General features: G+C 46.2%; 1 protein-coding gene across 1 annotated transcript in view; it reads right to left on the bottom strand.

Annotated features, from left to right (window-relative positions):
- LOC116883724 (constitutive coactivator of PPAR-gamma-like protein 1) overlaps positions 1–19,572 on the bottom strand; it is an 88,815-nt gene extending 69,243 nt beyond the window's left edge. Inside the window, 4 exon segments of the mRNA XM_032884954.1 lie at positions 848–1,094; positions 19,057–19,399; positions 19,401–19,446; positions 19,449–19,572. Of these exon segments, the coding sequence (XP_032740845.1) occupies positions 848–1,094; positions 19,057–19,399; positions 19,401–19,446; positions 19,449–19,527 (715 nt within the window). The 5' untranslated portion in view covers positions 19,528–19,572.
- Positions 19,573–26,476: the final 6,904 nt, after the last annotated feature.

Here is a 26,476-nt window from a genome sequence, read left to right on the forward strand (position 1 = left end):
ACTTGTGTGCCTGATGCCCACACATTTAGGGCACTAGATCCCCTAGAACTGAAGCTATGCATCCATAGCTGTGACCCACCATAAGATGCTAGGAACCAAACAGGGGTGGGATCCTCTGTAAGAGCAGTAAATGTTCTTAACCTCTGAGCCACCGTTCTAATCCAAGACTCACTCTACTGTCAATCACATGCATATATGTATGTTTCCTCATGGAAATATGTGCACATGTGTGCAGATACTTGGAGAGACAAGCCACCCAGCATGGGTGGTGCTGGGAACTGAACTCGGGTCCTCTACACTCAGAACTGTTGAGTCATCTCTTAACCACATTTGTTTATGAGACACGGTAGCTCACTGGGTAGCTCAGAATGACTTTGGACTTGCTACATATCAGAAGCTGGCCTGGATGTGGTGATCCTCCTGCCTCAGCTTCCTTCATGCTGGGATTACAGGCTTGTGCCACCATGCTAGGCACATATTTCCTATATTATAAACAATTTTTGATACCAGGTTAATCACTAATATCACAGGAGGCATGTGCTAGGATTTGTGATTCAGAATGTTCTTTCTCTAAGATGTTGAGTCTATCACAGAGTAAGTTTCCAGCCTGGACTGAAGAACATATGAGCAACATATAAACATGCTAGAAACTAGAAACAAGAACAATTCGTTACCAGCAGACAAAAAAACAAACAAACAAAAAAGCAAACAATAGAATGCAATTGAAGAGCCATTCTTTCACTCTAATACAACACCACAGCATCCAGGAAGAAAACTCTTCAAAAGATACGTCAGGATGCTTATGTACAGCTCCCTTACAAAATAGTTTTCACACCACTCCACCTACCTAACAGAGCAGCAAAAATAGGAAAACGGTTTGGGTTCAGGTCCAGTTGCTTGGCAACCTCGTGCATCAGATATTGGCTTGTGGTGAGACTCTTCCCATTGCGGCTCAGTTTCAGGGCATGGGCACTGAAGTAGTAGGGGATGTTGCACAGTGCATAATCAGAGTCATACGCCACCAAGCCATGGAAACCATTCTCTCTGCAGAAGCCAATCACTTCTTGATGATGATCCTCAATGCTCTGTGCAACCTACACATAAAAAAGGAAGGAAATGCCATCAGATGCAGGCTCTAACTGCAGCAGCAGGTTCAACAGGCAGATGTACTTGACATCATCAAAGAGCTACTGATATGAACATTATCCAAATGATCGAAAAGTGCCAGGACCAAGCGTGTAACACACTGCTCACAAGGGATCCAGAGATGAACTGAACCAAGCCATCTGTCAGTAACTTACCATCCCATCTAGATTACAAATTCTCCACTCATGACAATTCCACAGTCACCCTGCTTGCAAACAAGCAGACCTGATTGGTCCCTGCAACAGGATTTTGAAAGAAAGGGAAGTGGGGGGCTAAGATAAAGGAAGAGAAGGTAAGTGGAAAGCATAAGACAGAGGGAGACACACTCTCTTCACAAGTGCTGGGAAGCAACACCACACTTTTCCTTTCAATAAAGGTCTCCTAGGTCTACACTCCTCAGGGACTCAGCACAGGGGGCCCTCAGGTACACAGAGCCGCCCTAAAGATAACTGCCCCTCTGGAAGCAAAGTCAGGACAACCACTTGGACTCAATCTAAGCTAACTGTCATGTTTGTGAAGAGAAGAGCCCACACATTTCTACTTTGCATCCCCACCATGAAACATACACAACAACCAGCCTGAAAACTCAGAGGGGCAGGCAGCGAGATACACCCCAGAGGTAGATACACCTAAGAGGTCCTCTGGAGACACTGCAGTCCCAGACACATCCCCACCCACAAGCACTGAAAACTGCTCTGAAATGTTAACACCGAAGTCTACATCATTTTCTAAATTTTAAGTAAGGAATAATACTTCAAATCCCAACCTGCTGATTTCCCTTGTTACTTTTCAAATTCTAACTAAAATTCTATAAAGCTATTTGTGTCTACGATGGGTGAAGGTGTTTTAAAGACTAGAATTTACATTAAACTAGGGGACTAAGTTAAATCTCCAGAGACTTAGAAGAGAAATAAACTGAAATTTCTAGAACTACAATCTAGTGTGTGGATATAACTGGTGAAATTTTAGATTAAATTAAATGTAAAATTAAGTCCCAGCAGCCAATGATCAGGTGACCAGCAGCTATCCTACAGCACCTGGAAAGTGGTTTCCAGGTCTTGCTGAAATATCAGTTGTAATTAAAATCCATCAAGAGGCAAAGCAAACTGTTAATGATAGTAGTTAAAGGAAAAAAAGAACCTTTTGAATTCTCTTGGGGAAAATGTAATATGGCATTATACATTATAAGAAAAAGTAAAACTACAATTAATCAAGTAATACTCTATTCCTTAGAATAAGAGAAATTTACCTCATCCTTAAATCTAAGAATATACCAGCTAAAACAGAAAAGTAGCTGAAATTTTTTTTCTAAAATTAATCTCATCCAGAAATGGTAATCTTAGTCTAGTCCCAAATTCTTTAATCAAATAATTCTTTCATAGAAATTTTAAAGTATTGTTAAATTAGAATTCACTGGTTGTTTTCCAGACATCCCCTCCTGAGAGGTTCTACAGTAAAAGGGAACACAGTCACCAGTTGTCCCTCTCTACAGGACTCCCAGGGCAGACAGGTGGCCACTTGTTGCTGCAGGCACATAAAGGAAGAAAATGGAGCACTGTGTCTGAGCAGTCCCTGTTGTCTGGATTCAGAGCAGCACCCTCGCTCCAGAAAACTGAGAGCAGATTCTCCCTCCAAGGTTAGGGACCAGGAAGGTGAGTCTCAAGTCCTGATTGCGTCACTCTCTGAACTTCCCAGGCTATGCAGTCCCTAAGGCAGTTAAGTATGTCAAAAAGAATTTCTCCTAAGGAATGAATAGTTTTCAACCAAAAACTGAAAGAAAAGGCAGCTCTAGGTGGGTTTCTAACGCCACGCCCAAGCTGATCTGAGGCAAATTCTAAGACCAGGAAGTGGCCCTGACCACTCCCCCTAGGATCAGGAGCCAGAAAGTGGAAGGTCATCAGGGGTCAGGCCTAACTTGTCAGCTTTCACATAATGCTGTGAGCGCTGTAAAAGTGGTAAGCAATATATTTTAAAAGCTGTAAAACCTCCATGTTCTCTGACTAGTAACTACTCCAGGAAACAGCTAATCCACCAAATAAAAGTCATTAGGATCATAAAAAGAAACAGTGACTTCTACAGGAGAAAGCTAAACATTATGAAAAGGGAAAGTCGCTGCAATGCTCTACGGAAAAACTCGAGGAGAATTTCATTAAAACATTAAACCATTTTAGAACACAATATAATTACAGCTGTGCAAAACTATGTCTGTAGAAACAGACTGAAAAGGAAAAGACCCCAAAGAATGTGTATCACAACTTTCTGAGATAGCTGGGACAGAGGGTAGGACAAGGGTAAACAAATCTAAGAAAGCCTAGTTAAGAACTAGGAAGCAGGTTAGTTAGTGGCTGGGTGAGGGCGTAACATGGCACGACCAAAACAAAAAAGAACAGTCCCACCATCAAAGCAACCCACTCTCTTGTCCTCCTCTGCTGTAGACTTTGGACAGATCCTACGTTTTCTAGAACTCAGCTCATCCATCCATGGCAGTCACCCCTCCTTCCTTCCACAGCAGCTGCTCACACATCTTCCACAGCCATTGTGGCTGCTGTCACTACTAGAGTACATCGCTAACCTGTAACTCAAGAATTCAACTATGAGAAGTCAAGGGCTAGGCCATTTCTCATTCTCAGTTCCTCCAGGGTACCAGGCAGCAAGCCTTCTCTAAAACAAAGATGCATGTGTAAGCAGAGGTCCTTGTCTTCTGTAGAGACAAATCCGCAAAATGTAAGAATCACCCCAAAGTTTACAGCAGAGAGAAGACCAGAGAGTGTGTTTCTAATGAGACTTCTTTTTTCCTTTTTTGTACTAGCGTTGGAATAGATCAGGGTATTGCACATGTGAGGCCCTCGCCCAGCACTAACCTGCTTCCAGCCCTTAACCAGGAATGAATGAACGAACGAACGAACAAGCTAGGTAAGGATGAATGTTTACAGTGGCACAGTAAACAAGTTGTGAAGCTTTAAGCAAAGAATAGTGAATAAAAGGCCCAGCCATGGATGTGATCCCAGGGCAAACAGCACAAAGTGGGGGTCTGAGAGGGAATAAGACAGAGAGCGCAACACAGTAGGCGGTCAACCATCCAACACTACAAATGAAGAAACCGGACATGGTGGTGCCCAATGTGACCCCAGCACTTGGAAAGTGGCAGCTGGAAGACCAAGAGATTAAGGCCAGCCCCAGCTACATAAGATACTGTCTCAAATGAATAAATTACATTAAATTTTAAATTAGGATCTCTGGAGATGGCTCAGGTGATGTACCTGTCATATAGGTATAAGAACCTAAGCTGGGATCCCCCAAATCTATGTAAAAAAAGTTCTGGGATCCCAGCCCTGGGGGGAAGAGCCAGGGGTACCCGGGAGCTCACGGCCAGCAGCACTAGTGAGACCCTGCCTCAAAAAATAAGGTAGAGAGAAACACGCGGAACAGTGACCTCCACATGCACGTGTGCTCGCACACTCACACACACGTACACTAATGCACATACATGTAAACACACATATCAAGCATGAAAGCTTCAGTGCTGGGGAGCCAGAGTAGGACAAACAGAATTATAGCCCATCCTCCTCTGGTAATCAGGGCTCCATTACTTTTCCCTTTTCTTTTGCTTCTACTTTTCCATGAGTAAGCCGGGGAATAATACAATGACATTTATATTTCTATAGCTTCATAAATTTGTTAATTTCAGTTTTAGAAGTAAAAACTACGAAGCTTGAGGCTAGAGAGATGACCCAGTGGTTAGGAGAGCTCACTCTGCAATCAGGAGGAGCAGACACACATGTAAGTAAATAACCCTGTGTGATGGAGGTGAAGGCCTATGGTAGAGTCCTTACCTAACAAGCATGAGCCGAGAGCAGTGGCTCTCAACTTCCTTCTGCTGGGACCCTCATGTGTGGTGACCCACAACCATAACACTATTTTTGTGGCTACTTCATAAATGCAATTTTGCTACTGTTATGAACTATAATGTAAATCTGTGTTTTCTGATAGTCTGAGGTGACCCCTGTGAAAGGTTGAGAAACCCTTCTCTAGATTCAAACCCCGACATGGAAAAAGAAGAAGTGTCCATGGTCAAAGTGGGGCACATGTCTGTAATCTCAGCACTCAGTGTGCCAAGGCAAGGGCAAGTTCCAGGACGGTCTGGGTTACATAACAGGGCCTTTTCTTAAAAAAATAATATGCAAAAAAAATTTAAATGAGAATCCTATGAGATGTGATGTTGAGAAGATTGTTATTGCTAACTTCCAGAAAACATAAACAAAAGAACTAAGCCTTCACAACTACTTAAGAGAGCACACAAAGAAAGTAAAACCCATCTCTCACTAAAGTGGATCAGACTTGGATTTGAGCTGGAAATCTCAAGCCGGAAGCCATGGAGACCACATGCAAGCTTCCTCTGATCAAGGAAGTGAAACTCCCAAACTCCTGTACACACTCAAAAGAACGAGCTTTTACAGCTCCGGCTGGGCACAAACCCAGTGACCCACACAGGGCCTGCCTGAGGCGGCAGGTGGGAACTACAACCCCTCCCCGGAAACAGGACAGGTAGAGCTAGTGCTGAAAACCTCAGTGGCAACAAAATGGCAATCTTCACTCTCAAGGAAGTACCTTTTACTTAGTCTAGAATGCTTATTTTTATTCCACTATCAACTTACTACAGAACTCAGAGTTAATCTTTTTAACGTCAGTATTTTGGATTTGGGGGATGGTAGTGGTGGTTTGGTTTGGTTTTTCGAGATAGAGTTTCTGTGTGTAGTCCTGGCTGTCCTAGAACTCTCTGTAGACCAGGCTGGCCTCAAACTCACAGAGATCCGTCTACCTCTTCCTCTGGAGTGTTGGGATAAAAGGTATGCACCAGCGCCACCCAGCCTATGTGGTTCTAAATGTCACATTTAAAACAAAAAACAATAAGAAGTTATAGAGATGGATCAGAGTTAAGATCATGGCTGCTCTTCCAGATAACCAGAGTTCGGTTCCTAGTACTCACACGGCAGCTAGGGAATCCAATCCCCTCTTCTGGCTCCCATGGGCACCAGGCACACAAGTGGTACACAAACAAATATCCACACACAGATAAGAGAGAGGCTAATAAATCAAAGCTAACTTCATAGAGCAGTGTTTTAAAGTTTCCAAGATTCCTCTCTCTCTCTCTCTCTTTCCTTCTCTTCTCTCTGCATGAGCCCTCTCTCTTCCTCCTGTTCCCCAGTCCTCACCACGGAGATTCCCCTGGCTTCAATCCTTGGGGGCCAGTGAACTCCCCTGAAAGCAGCTTCCCAATAAACCTTCCTTTAATATTTAAAAAAAAAAAAAAAGTGTCCAGGATTAGCCGCGAGTATAATAATTACCTTAACTGCTGTGAAAAGCAGCCAAGGGGATAACCCTGGAGGAAGACTGCACTCACTCCTAAGATCTAGTGAAAGCTGTTCTAGGAGGTTGCTTCATGTCCCTGCTAATAACCATGTGGGGAAACTGCCTACTGAACATGTGTGCACTTCTGTGTTCTCACAGGGAAACTGGGATGATCAGACACATCACGTGACCCACTCAGAATCATTTCAGACAGCAAACACCTGAAATGTGAGGTATTTCACTTTAAGTAAACCAGGATATGTCATAGAGAAATAACAGTGTAGAAGTTTTCTCAGAATGCTTTTGCAATAGCTCAGAGGATAATGTAACCCATCCTCCGGCCATCTGAGAAGATACAAGTTAGCCTGGTCATACGAGGATGTAGAAGAACCTGAATTCTTCTGTTTAAAAAACAAAACAATAACAGGCCTTGACTTATACCCACGGAAGTCCAATCAAGTATTAGGTGCTGAAGCTCACCCCAGCTTCTGTTCCAGCTCTAGTCCAACTCACAAACCAGAGCCCCACCATGGAGCATTCCACTCTGGTGAGGTGGGCTGTTGTTTCTGACTTTAAAGGGGGAGATTTAACTACAATAGCATTCATTCCGATTTCTCCTGAGGGGAGGCTACACTCACAGCTGACTAGGCATATCTTACATGCCTCCTTTATTCCATAAGAATGGAGAGCAATGGTCTCACAAGCAATGGAAACATCTGAGTTGGCCTAGAACTCCAGCACAGCAAGCAGTGTTTCTTTTGAATAAAAGGAGTGGCAAGGAGAGATTCACAACTTTGGCAAGCAGTCGGGGAAACAGAAACAAGTAACCACGTTCAGTGGGGTGATACTATTCAAAAACAAAGTAAGAGCATTAAAACAGAGGTAAGAAGCACAGGAAAGCGAGTGGGAGAGCCAGAACCCATGTGTGGGGTTAAGAATGGAAAGTGGCATAGCCAGGGTGGAGAACAGTACAGCAGCTCCCCCAAACCCCAGCATAGGGGTTGGGGCGCTGGCTCAGCAGGTAAAGCTGCACGCATGGCACGTGGGGTGGGCATGGTGCCCATCTATAATCCCGGCATTCAGAAGGTGCAGATGACATTCCTGGAGCAAGCTAGTCTAGTGGAATCTTCAGACCAAGTTCAACTGAGAGAGCCCAGAGCCTCAACAAGGAAGAGATCAGTGAAGGATGGCACTCAACACGAACCTCCAGCCTCCAGATGCACGCACACATGCTCACACACATGCTCACACAAGCATACACACATGCTCACACACATGCTCACACACATGCTCACACAAGCATACACACACAAATATATGCAAACAATGCATAAGGTGGCAAATTAAAAATTATGTAATATACATATATATCATACTACAACTGTAATAATAATAAGGTATCACCCTGATTCCTGATATTCTTAGAAGGCATAAGCACTTAAGTCTAAGATATAACTTCTTATTTAATAAAAAAAAAAAAAAAAATAGGGTTGGAGAGATGGCTCAGCAGTTAAGAGCACCCGTCTACTCTTCCAGAGGTCCTGAGTTCAGTTCCCAACAACCACATGGTGGCTCACAACCATCTGTAATGGGATCCGATGCCCTCTTCTGGTGTGTCTGAAGACAGCTACAGTGTACTTATATATAATAAATGAATAAATCTTTAAAAAAATACAAGTTTTATTTTTCCTGTGGATACAACATTACACATATATGTAATGTCTTTTCCCAGTTACCAAAGGGTATTGTTTTTATTTCCCTTTCCAGTTTCTTTAGCAGGTTGTTATGTATGACTCAATGCTTATTTGGCAATAAATTTGCCTTGTTTCCTTCACTTCTAAAAAAAAAAAAAAAAATAAAGGAGTATATACCATAAAAGGAAATGCAAGTTAAATTTTATATTTTTGAAAAAGTTACAAAACTGATAAAGAGGCGTCCATAGTACTGTCGCATGAACTCTATTTAAAATAGGCTACCACAGTAACTTCCAAATGACTCAGCTAAAACTTAAAGATTATTTTGTTAAATCAGCCTAACCTAGGCACAGTGACACCCACATAAAGTGTAAATTATAACATAGCAATATCTTATATCTAAATAAATAAGTGATAAAATTTAAAATTCATCCAAAATGTGAAATGCCAAAATCTTAATTTTCAGAGTTCAGAGAAGAAGAATTTTAGATTGATACGATTCCCTGGAGCAGTGTCTGCAGATCCTGCGGTGCGGCAGAGAGCAAACGCTCTGGGCACAGTCTGGAGAGCCCCAGCCCCCAGCTGTCTAGGCAGGCCCGCCCTGACCTTCATGAATGGGCTCTGGTTACAAGGACAAAGAGCACAGTGGACTGACTCAAGGGCTGGCCTTTGGCTGGAGCCCCCGTCACTGCACCGCACCAACTGGAAAGTGACAATAGCATGGCTGTCCCCTCTCCCAGGACAGTGGACAGTAGTTTGGGGTTTGTCGGTGTTTGGGGGCTTGTTTTGTTTTTTCCTGAGATAACAGCAAAATAGCAAATGGCCAGAGCACAAATGGATGCCTTTTTAGCCCACACTTCCCCAGGATGCGGAACCAAAGTGCTGCAGCGAGAGAGCAAAGCCCATTCCCCGGCCTCCTCAACACAGCACACCCCAGTTAAGACATAACAGGATTACTGCAAGGTAAACCCAGGCGCCAGGTGGCTGGGCCAGCTCAGGCAGCCAGTCACCTTTAGAATTAACTCTGACTCTGAGCAGGAAAAGTTCTACTTCCCCTGGCAGGCCTGAGGGAGGGAGCGGCAGTGCTGGGTATGTGCACTCGGCACAGTCTGGACAACTGCAGAAAGCCAGGGAGTGTTGTGGTTCTGGTAGCTGGGTGACAGGCAAGGCCCTCACAGAAGCTACTTTCCACAGGGAGGAAATAAGTAAGAGCAAAATAAACAGTAAGTTATACAGATATCTGGGGAGTTTTAAAACACTGTATGTTAACTCTGGTTCAGTTTGGTTTGGTTTGGTTTGTCCAGCAAGTTTAGTAGCCTTGGCTGTGTAGCCTTGGCTGTCCTAGAACTCACTCTGCAGTTCAGGCTGGCCTCAACCTCACAGAGATCCACATGCTTCCGCCTCCCCGTGCTGAGGTTAAAGACATGTGCCACTACCGCCAGGATGGTTGGTTTCTTTCTTATAGTATTTTTACCATTATTTATTTATTTATTTATGTGTACATGTACGTCTGGATATGAGTGAGGACAGAGGGTGCCACACTCCCCTGGAGCTGGAGTTACAGGCAGCTGTGGGCTGCTAGATGTGGGTGCTAGGACCAGAACTCGGGCCCTCTGCATGAACAGCATGTACTCTTAACCACAGTGACATGGCTCCAGTCATGGTTGATTTATATGTTTAATGCTCTGGGGTTTTGGTTGGTTGGGTTTCTGTTGTTGTTGTTCTTGTTGTTTTGGAATTCTGTCTACAGATCCACTGGAAAATAGCCTAATTATTCAAAAATTCTCTTCATATACAGTCTTTTGACATTTACTCCTATAGTTTGATTGCATACTGAGGTCAGATACACACACACACACACACACACACACACACACACACACACACACACACGTTAGTTTCTTTCCATTAGTATAAATTTCAGTAAACTAAAATGAAGAGTAATGTAGTCTAATAAGAGTAATGTAGGGGTTGGGGATTTAGCTCAGCAGTGGGCGCCTGCCTAGCGAGGCAAGGCCCTGGGTTCGGTCCCCAGCTCAAAAAAAAAAAAAAAAAAAAAAAAAAGTAATGTAGAAAATAGGATGTGTGTGTGTGTGTGTGTGTGTGTGTGTGTACACATACATACATACATATACATATACATATTTTAGAGACTCGAGCTGTATTTCCGAATTCTCCTCCTGATATACAAAGCCCTAAAGGCCCTACAACTTAAGAATCCTTGGACCCTTGGATTTGGTGGCATCAGGGATTCCTGTCTTGGCACTACTGGTATTTGGGATTATCTGACTCTGCTGCAGGAAGTTGTTCTGGGCACTACAGAACCTTGACAGCATCCTGATCTCCACCCAGTTAACACCCTCTGCCCCAGGGGCTTTGATGACACTGCCAACTACCTCATCCCTCGACTCTAGCTAAGAATTCCCAAGTCTTCACAAATACATCATTTTATGGCATCAAAAAAGTTCTACACATTAACAGGAAAGACTTTCTCCAACACTGCTCTTCCAAAGGACTAGGGGTTCAATACCTATCCAGCACCCACACAGCAGTTCACAACCATCTCTAACTACAGTCCTGGGGAAATTGGATGCCCTCTACTAGCCTCTGTAGGCACTGGGCACACACCTGGTACAGCTATGCACATATGCAGGAAAGTGAGCCACACACGAAAAATAAGTAAAAATTTAAAAAGTGAAAGAATTAAGCCCCTTGGGAAACAGAAAAGAGAGCATAAGAAAAGACATTTTAATAAACTGTTATTGATCCAAATATTTAAAGAAAATAAAATGTGTATGGCTATATAAAATGCAGTAAATGTTTTAATTTTAAAAAGTGAGTATTGGTGTCGTGGTGCAAACCTTTAATCCTAGCACTTGTGAGGCAGAGGCCAAACTGGTCTACATAGCAAGTTATAGACCAGACACCTCTACACAGTAAAACTCTGTCTCAAAAAAGCAAAAACAAGACCTAGCATAGTGGCATATACCTTTAACTCCAGCACTCCAGGGACAGACACAGGCAACTGAGTTTCTGAAAGCTCCAGGCCAACCAGGGCTAAACATCGGGAGACCCTGGTTTGTTTGTGTGATTGATTGACTTTAAAGCAAATGGTGGAACTCTGGGGTTAGCTCAGTGAGTAGGAGTGCTTGTTCTGCAAGCATAAGGACCTGAATGAGTTCAAATCCCCAGCACCCACAGTTACAGGAATCTGTAACCCAGCCTGCAGGGGCAGAGACCAGTAGCTCCGTACAGCCTGGTTACAACCAACCTAGCCTAATCTAAACAAGCTAGTGGTTCAGTGAGACACCCAGTGTCTAAGCAATTAGGTGGACACTGATACAGTAGAGACCCAAAGTCCTGCTCAGGCCTCCAAATGCATGTGCATGGATACACACACATCTCAGGAAGGAAGGTGGTATTTGAGACAGGCTTTGAAGAGAGTAAAAGTTCAGCAAAGTAAAGGATAGGATGGAAACTAAAAGAAAAGATGGGATGAACACCCAAACAGATAAATAAGGCAGAGAGGGTATGAATCATGAAGTAAGGTCTAATGGCTGGGTTGCAGAAGGGCCTACAAGTCTGAACAGAGTTGGACTCTAATGGCTCACTCCAAGCCTGAGCATGACAGAGGCCTCCCTGAAGATGTGGTGGGCAAGATGAATAACCTGGGATAACTCTGGGAGCCTAAGGCCATTCTCTGAGACCGCCCTCACAGTGTGACAGTCAGGAAATAGTAGTGTTCATAGTATCGCTTACATGTCTAGATTCTGGTCTATATCATTTCTTAAATGCCAGTAAGCAGTCAGTGGTTTGGTTTCAGAACCTGCAAAGCAGCTGTGTGGTAGCCCTCTGTGTCAGGGCCACCGGGAATGAGGAAGAATGAGGAGGTAAGGGAGACTGTGGCACCAGCATGGGTTGGGGTACAATGGTCAGGTGACTCTGAAGTAGCAGAGACTGATGGGAGTGGTCTTGAGGCTCAAAGCTGTCTGGATAAAGTAAAGCTACAGACTGGGAAAAGGAATGGTAGCAGCAAGGGGAGTTCGGAAGATGTCCAGAAAGGCTTTGAAGGGGTTGGCAATTATCGGGCCTGCACCCTGAGACAGCAACAATAAAATTAGAATTCATTCAGAATGAGAAGCCAAGAGGCAGACTAGGAAGCCAGCTGGTTAGGGTGTGGAGAACAAGGCTGGTTGGTGGGAGAGGAGGGACCACTCATCAGCAGGGGAGGGAGACAAGGCACAGTGAGTGCTTGGCAGGCATCAGATATTCTGAGCACGTGGATGGGACACTCCTGACAAAAGCTGATACTGGACACCAGGAAAAAGAAAGTGTGCAACAAGGAAGCCCCAGGGACTTTGGTCTTTAGGGAAAGGCACAATTTAGCAACCCCAAGAAATTGCTTTGAGCCCTGAGGAGAGTTCAAGGGTGCAGGTGGGGAGATAGGACTCCAGAAAAGGGAAGAGATTCCGGCAAGGATAATAACGATCTGGTATTCAAGGGCTGAGTCCAGCCCAGAGCAGCCCTGTTTGGTTTGGCTTGAAATTTTTTAAGTGGAATAATTTCAAATAAAATGTGGGTCTCTGGTTTACTTGAAAAATCTGAACATCTGGCAATATAGATGCACAGTCCTAAAAGGCTTTTGTGCCACTATGCATGGTGGCTTGTGTCTATAATCCCAGAAAGCTGAAGTAGGAATGCTGCCATTAATTTGAGGCCAGTCTGGGCTACACAGTTAGCTCCAGGCCCACGGGGGCTATACAAAGTGATACCCTTGAAGAGAGAGAAAAGAAAAAAGGAGACAAGAGGAGGAGGAGAGAAAGAGAAAAGGGGTAGAGGGGATGTGAACTGAAAAGGTTGAGCAAACTACAGACCATTACATTAAAAAGACAACTACAGGTATGGTGCTGCAAGCCTTTAACCCCAACAGAGGCAGATGGATCTCTGAGTTCAAAAGCAGCCTAGGCTACATAGCATGTTCCAGGACATGCTAGGACTAAATAGAGACCCTATCTCAAAAAAAAAAAGAAGTATAGACACAAAAATATTCTTTACACATTAAAAACTACTAATACTGAGTAATATAAGGATGGCATAAATCACATAGTTTTTGCAGCCACTGTAGCAGTGACAAAGCAATTCTGAAAGAATTAAGTATATGACAATGTACTAAAGTTAGTAAAAGAACTTGCTTGGGGTTGGGGATTTAGCTCAGTGGTAGAGTGCTTGCCTAGCAAGCGCAAGGCCCTGGGTTCGGTCCTCAGCTCCGGAAAAAAAAAAGAACTTGCTTAGCAAGCATTCCCCAACACTACCAATATGTATAGCTGTGTGCGCGTGCGCGCGCGCGCATGTGTGTGTGTGTGTGTGTGTGTGTGTGTGTGTGTGTGTGTGTACATATATGCTAAAGGAACTGTCAGTGACTTAGCTATTCTGTTCCTGAGTACATACTTAAATAAAACCAGAGGTTCAGATCTATCTGCATGCCATATTCATAGAAGCACTACTCGTTTTTCATAATAATCAAAAGGCAGGAGAAACTCAAGACGTCTAGCTATGAATATATATCACGCACAAATGAAATATGCTTTAGCTTATAAAACACTGACCCTTGAAGACGGCGAACTGCAGTTGTCCACCCTGGAACATCTCAGTGTCAGCATGTACTATGTCTAACTTTCTACTGGACCTTTTCTAAGTTGATTAAACTGCCTCCAGTGTTCACTACAGCCACACACTGTACAGGTTTGTAGCTGAGAACAACAGGCTTCTTTCTATATAGACAGCCTACAGGCCACACTAATTCCATTTAAGTATGCTTCAAGAAGCTGCCTGGATATGCATTCCTCCTGTTGTTAAACACAGGACTATAGTTATAAAACTGACATACTAGAGAAAAATATTTATTTTTAATGGGTGACCAGTACTTCCTAGTTACTTAAAGGTCCCTGAGAATTGCTCTTAGTCCTCTGGATCTAATGATGTGTGGTTTTTTTCTACACAGAAAGCCTCCTCCTATTGTAACTGCAAACAAACTGCTATCAGAATGGCCAGGGCGTGAGCCCTATGTAGGCACACCCTTAAAGTGCTCACTGAAACTGGACTTTGGACTTCAGCCTGCACTTCCCTGTGCAGGGTCACTAGTCTCCAGTTGTAACTGAGTCAGGAGAGCCTGCTTCTGGCATGTAAAGTGGTCAGTGAGACAGAGTAGTGAGGGGCAGAGTGACCGTGAGCAAGGACCGGTACACATCCAGGCCGACTGACTCCCAAGAATAGGCCATCATCCCTAAAGGCAAGTGTGTTTTCTTAGCTGGGCTGAAAACAGGAACACCATTTCATACAAGCGCTGAGTCCACAAACCAGAGCATTGATTTAGCAAAGCCTCACTGGAAGGAACTCAGGATGAGGTCTGAGGAACCTCAGGATAAACTTTCACACCAACACCTCCAGGATAGTAGGGGAAGTGTTTAGACAGTGCCAGTGAATGTCACCAAGAATTTTAAATAAACACAAGTCACTCCCTGAGGCTTCAAAGGTTACCATGACTCAAGGCACACAAAGGCCACTCTCCCAGTGACCAGCAAATGCCATGTTAAAAGTAATGCTGTGCAATGTCCACAAGAAAATTATCTCAAATAGAAGTCAACCCTGATGTCACAGAGATGCACTCACTACCTGTAGGAGACTTGCAGCTAGGGCCAGCGAGAAGCTCAGAGGCAAAAGCGCCTGCACAAATCCAACAACCTGAGTTCTATCCCTGGGACCCACATGGGAAAAAAAACAATTGTTCTCAGACTTCCACATGTGCCCCACGACAAAACATGCCCCACCATTACCAAATAAATGTATATGTAATTTTAAGATGTAGTTAGTACTCTATCAAAGAGATATTCTCTAAATAAAAATGACAGAAAGTATAACTTTCTGCCAATTTATAAAACACCAGAAAAGGTAGGGGAGTGGGACTGGGGGATGGAAATAGAGATGACCAACACAAACGGCTTACACGTATGAAATTGCCAAGGAAGGAAGGAATGAATGAATAAAATATATCCTCTTTAAAAACGCCAGAAAACGTGAAAAAGACAGCTTCAGTATTTTTGTAACAGAAATGCTTTTACACAACATAATATATGCATAGGTGTTCATGTCAGTATCTTTACCTTTTTTAATTTTTATCTTATTTATCTTTTTTTTTTAAAAAAAAGTAGTAGTTTGCATATAGTAAAAAATTTCAGCTTATCTTTGGTATACTTTTGATTTTTAAATGTTATCATCACCATAACAGAACAGTTTGGCAACCACCTGACACTTTGGGAACTTGGCTTCAAGCATGTGTGTGCATGTGTATATGGACATGTTGTATGGAAGCCTGAGGTTAGGGGTTGGGGATTTAGCTCAGTGGTAGAGCGCTTGCCTAGCAAGCACAAGGCCCTGGCAAGGCCCTGGGTTCGGTCCCCAGCTCCGGAAAAAAAAAAAAAAAAAACAATAAAAAGGAAGCCTGAGGTTGACAATGAGCATCTTCACATGGAACTTACTGGTCAGCAAGCCCTGGGCATCTTCCCATGTCCACCCCACCAGCACGGACTGGGGTTGGGGCTGCACGGTGCAGCACTCGGCTTTTTCTCTGGGTGCTGGAGTTCTACGGTAGAACTTCTTGCTGTACAGCAGGATTACCAACCAAGACACCTCCACAACTGCTAGTTTTTGGGTGATGGTGGTGTCTTTTGTTCTTCATTTTTGTTTTGTTTTGTTTTGTTTGCCTAAGGCAGGGTCTCATGGAGCCTAGGCTGGACACTAACATGCTATGCAGGCAAGGAAAACTCTCAACTTCTGATCCTCCTGCCTTTACCTTCCAAGAACTGAGTCTTAGAGGTGTGTGCCACTATGTCCAGTTGATGCAGTGCCGGGCATGGGCCCTAGGCTTCACACATGCAGGACAAAATTCTCAGGACCAAAGGCCAGTATTTATATGATAAAGTTTCATTAAGAAGACACCCATTGGCTCAGCGGAAGAGCACTACCTCTTCCGGAGGACCTGGGTTCAATTCCCAGCAACCACATGGTAGCTCACAACCATGTGTAACTCCGATTCTGGGAAATCCAATGTCTTATGCTGACCTTTCCAGGCACCAGGCACAAAAGAGGTGCACAGACGTAATGCAGGCAGAACACCCATACACATTCTAAATAAAATAAAACAAATACCAACCCAATTGCAGCTGCTCACCCATTCTGGAAGATATATAGTGATAGTGCATCACTGAGCATTTGTGAGCCTCCAGAGAACATTTAAAAATCCAACACAGACACACATATAGAAACATACACTCCCTTAAACAGAGACCAGCAAAGATAATTTTTATGACTCAAAAATATCCTTTTTAAACATGTATAGTCAATCATTACTTTAAAAATTACTTTTAGTTTTATGTGTCTGAATGGTCTGCCTGCTTATGTGTTTTGTACCACATTCACATCTGTGTACCTGTGGAAGTCAGAGAGGGCTTCAGAGGCCCTGGAACTGAAGTATCAGAGGGTGCTGGGAATCATCCAGGTCCTCTGCAAGAGTGCATGCTGTTAACCACTAAGTCATCTCCCAGGCCCTCAAAATCACCCTTTTTAGAATAAATAACTGAACTACCCTCAGGGATACCAAAGTACACAGGACTGGCTTCTTGTTTTAAAATAGCTCCCAGAATTCTGGCTATTTTTTACAGCTTCACCTCTTCTCTCGGTGCCACTTTTTGCTATTAATGGAGCTCCTGCCTCCAGCAGACCGTCTTCTTCACCTCTCCTCAGAGTTGAGAAAATGGACGGGTAGAATTGCCAGAATTGCATCTGCAAAGGCTAGAGAAGGCTGAGAGAGAGAGAGCAGGCAGGAAAGACAACACTGTCTAATGAGCACGCACGTGTGCACACACAAGGCCGGGGAGGGTAGGCACAGAGGAGGTGCTAATCTGAAGTAATATTCAATGTTTTACTTAGCTGAGTAAAACTACAGCCCTGTGCAGTTAGCAAAAGCAGGTACTAAGGCTCATTTTGTCTTAAATGTTACTTCCCATCACTAAGCAACATTAAACCAGGACCATTTTCAGGCTGTCCACTAGAGGTAGATCACAGAGAAACAGCTTCACTTCCCCCTCCAAGAGCCCCAGGCTACAGAGAAAAAGTGAGAGGCACGCACTGCCTCTCACACGAACTCCCTGAGAAATGACACGCTGTGTATCTGCCATGTTCCTGGGCCAATCACCAAGCATCCAGCAGCCTCCACCCACAGACTTAAACACAACTTCACCAATTGCAACGGGATCCTGGGTGGGACTTCCGCAATCATTTTAGGCTTAACTACCACCATCTCACCACTGCCAGCAGGGATGATCAGGAAGAGGGAGGCATGCTGAAAGTTTTAACTCAAGCTCAGTTTCCAAAGAAAGGGCAAGCTGGAAGACAGTGTGGCAAGTCTTAAAAACTGAAGCAGCCTCACCCTGTACCCCGCACCCAAATAAGTGGTTTTTGGTTGGTTTTTTTTGTTTTTTTTTTTAACCATGAAAATGCAAGCTACCAAAGCTGAAGATCAGTTAGGTGCTCAGCTTTCAGTCAACCTCGGGCCCTTAAGTTCTCTGGCCCAATTTTGGCTGCAGAACCATCTGCCAACGGGACAGCAGAGGGCTGACAATGTGGAGCTCTCCTTACCCACCAATCAGGGCTGCTGAAGGTCACTGAACACTTCCTGTGCAGCAGGAAAACAGCTCTCACAAGCCCCTGCCTATGCCAAACGACCCCCAAATTCTTCCCGGTTCTGAACTACTACCTTCACAGTAGACATGCAGACCGGAGCCACTTTAAAAGTCACAGAACTGACAAGAGCCCATCTCAGCAAGTTTACAGTAGTACCTTGAAATCTAAAGCCAAAATGTTACCGTAGACAATTTCTCCAAACAGTACATTTTTAAAGGTAGAGGAGCAGGGTACCTGCCTTCAGAACTAAGAGGCCAGCACCGGTCTGTACGCAAGGTTCCTCCTCTCCCACAGCTTTGGAGGCTGTTTAAGCTTCCTGTGCCTAAGGCCCAGGCAATCTACTCCCGTTTATTCTACAGACTTCCCAGATAAACCTGTTGCTGGGAAAGGGCGGGTTAACTTTGACAGATGGGTATACACTTAAGGCTAAGGCCAGTGGGTAGCCTGCCTGCCTCCAAGAGGAGGGGAAAGACGGAGGATGTGGGAGATGACACCACCAATCCCACTTGGGGTGAGGGTCTGTCCACCAACCTCAAGTGTCCCATGAACAAATCTATGAGCCCACAGCAGGCCAGAGTAGGGAGGAATGCTGTGGACAGACTTCAACCACACCAGGCCTAAAGGCCTCGGACATCCATCTTGCTCCAGGCCCCCTCTGCCGAGCTTGCAGCAAGCCAGAGCATGGTGACACGCTGTGTCTCAAGAGGGGCCCTGAGGGACACTAAGGCCTGCTCTGAGGCCTTCCACGGGCAGGAGCACCCAAGTCTCACTGTGGGCCAGGCTGGGCTTCCCGGAACTAGTTCAGTGCTGACACCGGCCCAAGAGACGTCCCCAAGTCTAACCCAAACCCAAGCCCAAAAAGACCCTAGGCCAAGCCCCGAACCCTGGCCGAAGGAACCTCGGACTTAACTCCAATCGCTAACCAAGCAATTTCAGGCCCAGCCCAAACACAAGCACGAAGAGGCCTGGAGCCCAACTGTAACTCCTGTCCAAGTGACCCCAGACCCAACTCTGACCCAAACCCGAAGGGAATCATAGTCCAAAGGGCACCAGGCCCGACCCTGACTCAGGCCCAAAGAGACCCCAGACCCAGCCCTAAGAGACCCCAGCCAACCGGCTCCAACCGCACCTTGACGTGGAAGCGGATGAGCGCCAGGCGGATGCAGTGGGCCATGCAGACCGGAGGCAGGAACCAGACCTTGGGCGGTGGCGTGCCCTTGTTCTGGACATGGCTGACGATCTGCTGCGCTGTCTGGCGCTCGTTACCCTGCCGCTTGACCCACTCGTGCAGCCGGGCCTTCTCGAGCGCGCCGTTGAAGAAGACGAAGAGCTCGATGTTGCCTCCGAAGCAGGCCTTGGCCAGAGCCGCCAGGTAGCCGAGCATGTGGTTCCACTGGCCGCCGCTCACCCAGTCGGTGTAGAAGCCACCGTACAGGCGATGCAGGCAGTTGTCGGCATCCACCAGCAGGCGAAGGGGTCTGCGGGGGCCGCTGCCGCCCGCCGCCCACCAGGCTGCCCGGGCCAGCTTCTGCAGCTCCACCGGCACCACGGCGCTCGGACAGTGCTTCTCGATGTAGTCCTGGAAGCCCTGCACGCCCATGGCGGCGGCGAGGCGGGCGCGCGCGGGCGGCGGGGCCGGCGGCGGCGGGGCGGGGGCGGCGGGGCCGTGGCGCGGCCGGCGGGCGCGGGCAGCCTCAGGGCGGGCTGGGGCTGGCCGGGGCGCGCTCACGGCCGCCGCGGCCGCCATGCTGCCGCCTCCCAGGGCCATGTCTGGGGAGGGACCTGCGCCGCCGCCGCGCTGCGAGGCCGAGGCCGAAGCTGGGCCGGGCGGGGCGGCGCTGACGTCGGGCCCGCCCGCGCGGACGCGGGAGGCGGAAGAGGCGGCGCCGGGCCGCGGCCGGGCTCCCGGGGCGGCGGCGGGGCGGAGAAGGCGGAGCGCTGCTTGGCTTGTCCGGCCCTTAGGGGGCCGCAGCCGGGCGGGCTCGGGGAGGCGCCTGGGCCGTGCAGGTTGCGCCCCGAGGCCGCGGGCCTCCGAGGCCGGCTCCGCCCGCGCAGGGGCTGCGGGCCCAGGAGGCGTGGCCGGCAGCTTGCGCCCCTCCTCCGCCGCGTGTGTCGCGCGGCGGGGCGGGGAAGCCAGGAGCCTGGGAGCGCGAGCGGCTGAGGAAGAGGAGGAGGAAGAGGAGGAGAAGGACGGCAGCGACAAGATGGCGTCGCTCCCGGGGTAGGACTTTCAGGGCCTCGCGTCGGAACCCCGCTGAGGAGAGTCCCGGAGAGCCGCAAGCCTCCCCGCGGTGCGCCGCCCTCCGGAGACGAGCGGACGTGGACTGCCTCAGGGGCTCCTAAGAAGGCCACTGGGGCCGCGAGAGTCCCGCCAAACCCAGGCGCGGACCGTAGGTATGCTGAGCCGGGACCAAACGTCCTGAACGAGAAGTCGCCCGAAGGGGACCTGGACCTGTGGCTCAATTGGCACAGTGCTTGTCTGGCATCTTCCGCGCCCAGGGTTCGATTCCTACGTGTTGCGCAGGCTGTAAGCCCAGCATTCTGGAAGCGGAGGCTAGAGGATCAGAAGTTCAAGGTCATCTCATCCAATTGGAAGCCAGCCTGGGCAAGACACCTTATCGACCAAAAAAAAAAAAAAAAAAGTTTAAAGGAGCGGTTTTTTCCCTTACCTCCAATTTTTCATCTGTTCTTTTTCTGGACAAGCCGCTGCTGGAGCGGGGTGCACTAGACACAGGAGTGACCCGTCCGTCTCACAGCGCTACTGATCACCAAATTCATGCAGACTCAAAGTCCCCATCAGAGTTTTCGAGAAGGGGCAAACTGAATTCCATAGTTTCTTTTTTCTTTCCCTTAAAGAATACTTTTTATTCTTTGACAGTTTCATGCGTGTATACCATGTACCGTGATCATAACACCCCATTCTTCCAACAGTCTCAAACACAGGCCCATGTGATGTAGACAGATGAAATGCTCTTAGTGCCTTGATGGATTTTCTTTAATTTTTTTTTTTTTACAACCTGGTAAGTTATGCCTCTTATGTATAAAATTATTGATGAGGCCAGGATTACATGTCATTTAGAAATTAGGGTTGCACTTTAAAGCCTCGCTAAATAATACTGTCCCCAAAATAATCACATTTTTGTAATTCACCGCTAGTATACAAGATTGAGCATGAGTTTTGTCCCTTGTATTTTATTAACAAGATTACATTCCATATATATTTCATTCACTTGTTTAGGTTTGGGTTTATTTTTGTTGTGGTTTCTTGTTTGCTGGTCTGCTTGGGCCAGCCTTTTGCCATGCGGACTCCCCATCCTGCTTTCTATTTCTCTTAAACATTCCTGCTTTTGTTTTTAAAAAGGAGAGAGGAGAGTAAGCTTTTGTGCTAGCATCCATGATTTTGGAACTAAACAGAGTTTTCATCTTAAGACTGTGGGATGTTAAGATTCCAGAGGCGGACCAAGTACAGTCCATCTAAAAAAAAAAAAAAAAAAAAATCGCTCTCTGTAAGAGAGCCTTGGCTTTCTTTGCCCTCCCAGGTTGTTATACAAATGCTAGTAATGCCAGCTTTTGTAGTCACTCCCTTCTCTGTGAGGTATAGACTGATTTAGAATTTTCATAACTTTAAAATTCATTTTCACAATAAAAAGCCCTCAAAATTTAATCATGCTTACTTTCCCTGCTTAATTGTGTACACACTTCAAAGATATTAGTGATTGAGAAAACGTTTGGCTAACAACACCATAAAATTCAGGAGTTGAAAGTGATATTTAAATTTTCTAAATATCTAAACCCTGTTGAAAAAATGCTAAAACTTGGTGTTTGCTTGGGAATACAATATGGTTAGGGACTCTTTTTTTTTTTTTCCAGTTAGACTTAGGGCTGTATTAGAGAAACTTTTCATGAAGCGATTACCACCCTGAGGGGGAAATTAATTAATTAATTAATAAAGACTGCATGAGCATAGACTTCAAGAATTACCACACTTTTACTCTCAGACTCAGGGTGCAGAGGCAGGTGAACCTCTGTGAGTTGAAGGTCTGTCTCTCGTACCTAGCGAGTTCCAGGTCACCAGTACTACACAGAGAGACCCTGTTTACCGCACTATCCCGAGAAAAGGAAGGATTATGATTACTGGATTAGTAGAGAAAGAAAGCCAGCCAGACAGTATAAAACTAAAGCAAGCCAGCGGGGGAAAATGTTTGCTTTTAACGCCTTTCAATTTCAACTTGGTTCTGATTGGTTAATTTATTTACAGCTTAAAGCAGGAAAATGTTGCCCTTTTTTGGTTTGGGAGTTGGGGTTGGGTTTTGGGAATTTTCTTTAGATAGGGTTTTTACTCATAGCCCAAGAAGCCCTGGACCCCACTGTGCAGTCCAGCCAGCCTGAAGATACAGCAGTCCTCCTCAGTCTCCTAAGATCTGGGATTGTAAGTGTGAGACAGGATGCCTGACACACCCTGTGACCAGGAAGAGACACGGTGTTTATTCCCTGCTGGGGTTTGATTCCTGAGGTGTGCCTAGACTTTACCTGTGCATGCGCTGTTACTTCAGAGTCCCCACAGAGCATGCACAGGCTTACTCTGCTGTCCTAGGCTTTTCTTGTGTGGAGACTTCTGGTGCAGACAAGAATTAGGCTCTCTGTTGCTGTGATGGAACGAACACCTTGACCAAAAGCAACCTGGGTTGGAAAGGGTTTATTTCACTTTTACTTCGGTTTCACAATCCTTCCTGAAGGGAAATCAGGGCAAGAACTCAGAGCAGGCACCTGGAGGAAGGAGCTGATGCAGCGGCTACAGATAGATGGTCCCTGCGTTCGGGCTCACTCAGCCTGCTTTCTTCAACAGTGAAACCACCAGCCCAGTGGTGGCTCCACCCATAAATGGCTGAGCCCTCCCACATTAATCATAATTAAGAAAATGACTTACAGGCTTGTGTACAGCCTGATCTTGTAGAGGCATTGTCTCAATTGAGCTCCTTTCTCTCAGATGACTCTAGCTTGTGTCAAGTGGACCTAACACTAGCCAGCACCGCTCAGATAAAGAGCTGAGTCCTGAGTCCTAACCAGGAGGAATGATGCCTGCCTTTGATCCCAGCACTCAGGATGCATCTCTGAGTTCAAGGCCAGCCGGGTCTGTCTACAGAATATGCACCAAGATAGTTAGGGCTAGACAGAGAAACAACTCTGTCTCAGAAGACCAAAAAAGACAAAAATGAAGAAAGGAAAAAGCAGAGTCCTGGAATGGTTACTATGTGGCTGGAATTGCCCCTTGCTTGCCCATCTGTGCTAGTGGAGGCTGTTTAGTGTTCCTTATGTTTCAGGTACCGCAGGCTGGGATCTAAAACCTCTTCAACACCCCTCTTTCCTGAAGCTGGATATTGGGGACCATGCCTTGGACTCCCACCCAGTGCTCCTAAACTCTAATTGCTATAGGCCAGAATAGATAGAAGAGGAGAAAAGAGAAGCAAGTGTCTGACTTTGCACTGGAACGCAGAATCCTAGTAAGAACATTTTTCTGAACCAACAGGTCTCTGCCTTTTCCCCCTCAAGTAATGAATGGACTAAGACTGTTGCTGTCCTCGGAGAACCCATGGTCCTGTTTTCCTCTAGTTCCCACATTAGAATACAAAGGAAAGAGAATGAAGCCTAGCCCTAAATTATTGTTTGCAAATTTGGAACTGTGTAGGACATGCAAGGTCTGCAGTAATGGATCCCTGGGCCTTTCCAGCTTGCTGACCGTTCTGTTGGCTGGTCCTCCAGCTCTGCTCTGGGATAGCCAGTGTGAGGATAGTGAAGGCTGATCGCCATGCATCAAACAACTGACCTTCCTCTATTTCAGATTTCCAGAGACTGTTGTATTAATTACAAAGTACCTCCCAGAACCAAATGAAAAACCCCACCCAGCAACACTGAGTCTCATTTCCAAGGCCACCAATGTGGCAAGACATACATCAGTGGCCAGATCTGTAGGCCCTCGTCCAACTGGTCAGTAGAGAGCTAGAGAGAGGGCTCAGCAGCTAATAGCACTTGCTGGTCTCCCAGAGGACCATGGTTTGATTCTAAGCACTGATAACCATCCAGGGGAACTGACACCCTCTTCTGGCCTTTGTGAGGTAGGTGGTGCACAGACAGGCAAGGCATAACACTCAAAACACATTTTTTTTTTCAATTTTAAAGAAGATGCCATTGTAAATGTAAGCAGAAATGTGTTAAGAGTTAACCTGTAAGGATCCAGGAAAAGACAATGGCTTGGACACTCCATGCTGCCATAATAGACAGTGAAAGGGCCTCTACACTTCTTAACAGATCTCACTTGGGGTGGAGAGTGCCGTTTCCAGAGTCAGAGTGGAGGTCTTCCACAGAACAGTCCACTGTAGTGATGTGCCTGTGTTTTAATCCCAGGCGTAGGGACTCGGGGCTGCTTCCGACTGTCCGCAGCAGCTATCTGATTTGTCTCGTGCTCTAGCAGAGTAGTGATTTTGCCAGCTGCAGACAATTTCTGCGATTGCATAACATTTGGGATTCTGGGCGCTTTCCAGAGGGTCCGCAAATGCTGGTGGGGGAGAAGAATGGTTCTTAGGCGTTTAGGGAGGTTACTTGTGGTTTTCTAGCTGTGGTCAAGGAAACAAACGGAAAGAGATTAGACTCGGGGGTTTTCCTAATTCCTCTCTCCCCTCCGTCCTTGTTTCCTATCTAGTGTTAGGGGCTGAAACCTGGTAGAAGGGAGAATAAAGGGTGGGAAAAAAGAACCCAGAAAGTAGCAAAGACCAGCTACAATCCACTCACAGAGTGCCTAGTATATGCAGGTATTAGCTAGCCACTCGGGATGTGGATGCAAAAAGAAAAAAGAAAAAAGGGAAAAGCCGTTTTTCTTCAAGAAGCTCAACTGAGAGCATAGACAGTAAATCACTCACTGGCTTGCAAGGCACTGGCATGCTTACATAGACAGGAAAGCACAGCTCATACTGCTCTAAGGTGGAGGGTGTGATCCATGACTCTAATAACACAGGCACAGTGAAGCTGCCCTTACCCCCAAGTGAGTACCTCAGCTCTGGGAAGAAGAGCACTAGTCATCACCAAGCAGGGACACTGTTTTCTCTAGTTGAGCAGGGCAGGTCCCCGCACATGGGCAAAAGGAACTTACACGGGCTGCTGAACTGGGGGTCTCAGAGTTTCCTCTTAAACTGTTGATCTAAAGAGCACTGCCTGCTTTTGGCATTTCTCTTCAAAGAAAGGTGATCTTTTCACTGAACCTAAAATTTGCTGTGTAGATTAGCCCAACAGACCAGTGGGACCCAGGACTCACCTATCTCTACCCCCACCCGCATGCTGGGGTTACACTTGGTACCACCATAGGCAGCTTATATGGGCACAAAGGACCAGAATTTGGTCCCAACGTTTGTACAGCAAGCTTTTTACCCCTAGGCAACCTTCCTAGTCCCCCCCCCTCCTTTTTCTGGTTTCTTAGCCACAGTGTTATCCAAACTTGTGTCCAGATGGCTTTGGGCCAAATCAGAAATAGCTGTGCTCGAGGAAAATACTGCAGAGGCCTTTGAAATGAGGGTTCCATGTTCCGTAGGCAACCTCTGATCGGTGACCCGAGCTATAGCAGTAGTGGAAGCTATTGTGTAGTTTTCTAGTCATCCCATAAATACTGCCTGAAAAAGTGAGAAATCCTTAGGTTTTAGGAGAGAGGCTAGCCCCAAAATCATGATCCTCCTGCCTCTGCTTCCTGTGTGCTAAGGTTCCAGAAGTGTGGCACCACCCCCAGCTACTAAACTCTAGAGTGAAATAATTCTCAAGAATAGAAATTCAATGAAAGTTTAAGAAATTTCATTCAAGAAAAAAGTGATTTTAAGATTTAACCATTTCCAGAGGAGTTACTAGTAATCTGTTACACTGGTGCAGACAGGAGCAGCGTCTCCAGAAAAGCACTGTTATACCAGAGTCTGAGAAGCTCTCCAGGCTGCGACACAATGAGCCTGGGTCTCTGGAAAGCACACTCACCCTGAGAATGCTGGAGACTCTGTGCTCCAGCTTAGAACCACAGCCATAGATTTGGGTCCCTTGAGCTCCAGGAACAGAGTGCACGTGGGAAACAAAGTTGTGCCTCAAGTGCAGAAAGCAATGGGGGCAGAGCTCCTGAGAGCATGGGAAGACCTCACCCCAAGAGAGTGAAGAACTGCCTGTCCTCCCCCTGCTCACCACTGCTGCCCCCTAAGATCCCAGCAGTGAAGTGGGGAGAGCCGGTTCTACAGAGTGGAGCCTGGGGCATCATCTACCACATAAGGCAGTCTACACCCAGAGTTTCATCACAAGTACCTGACACCTAGTCCTCTGTGTTAAAGCCAGCCTTAGGCTTGGCATGGTGGCACACACCTTGAATCCCAGGGCTGGGAGGTAGAGGCAGGCAGATCGTTGTGAGTTTGAGGTCAGCCTGGTATGCATAGTGAGACCCTGTCTCGAAACAACAAAAGGCCACCCTTAGTTTACTTAAAGTAGAACACACTGAAATGTGTGAAAAATCAAAATCTCTATGAAAAATGGTA

This window comes from Rattus rattus, chromosome 14 (assembly GCF_011064425.1).
Source record: "Rattus rattus isolate New Zealand chromosome 14, Rrattus_CSIRO_v1, whole genome shotgun sequence".
In the NCBI taxonomy this organism is placed as follows: Eukaryota; Metazoa; Chordata; class Mammalia; order Rodentia; family Muridae; genus Rattus; species Rattus rattus.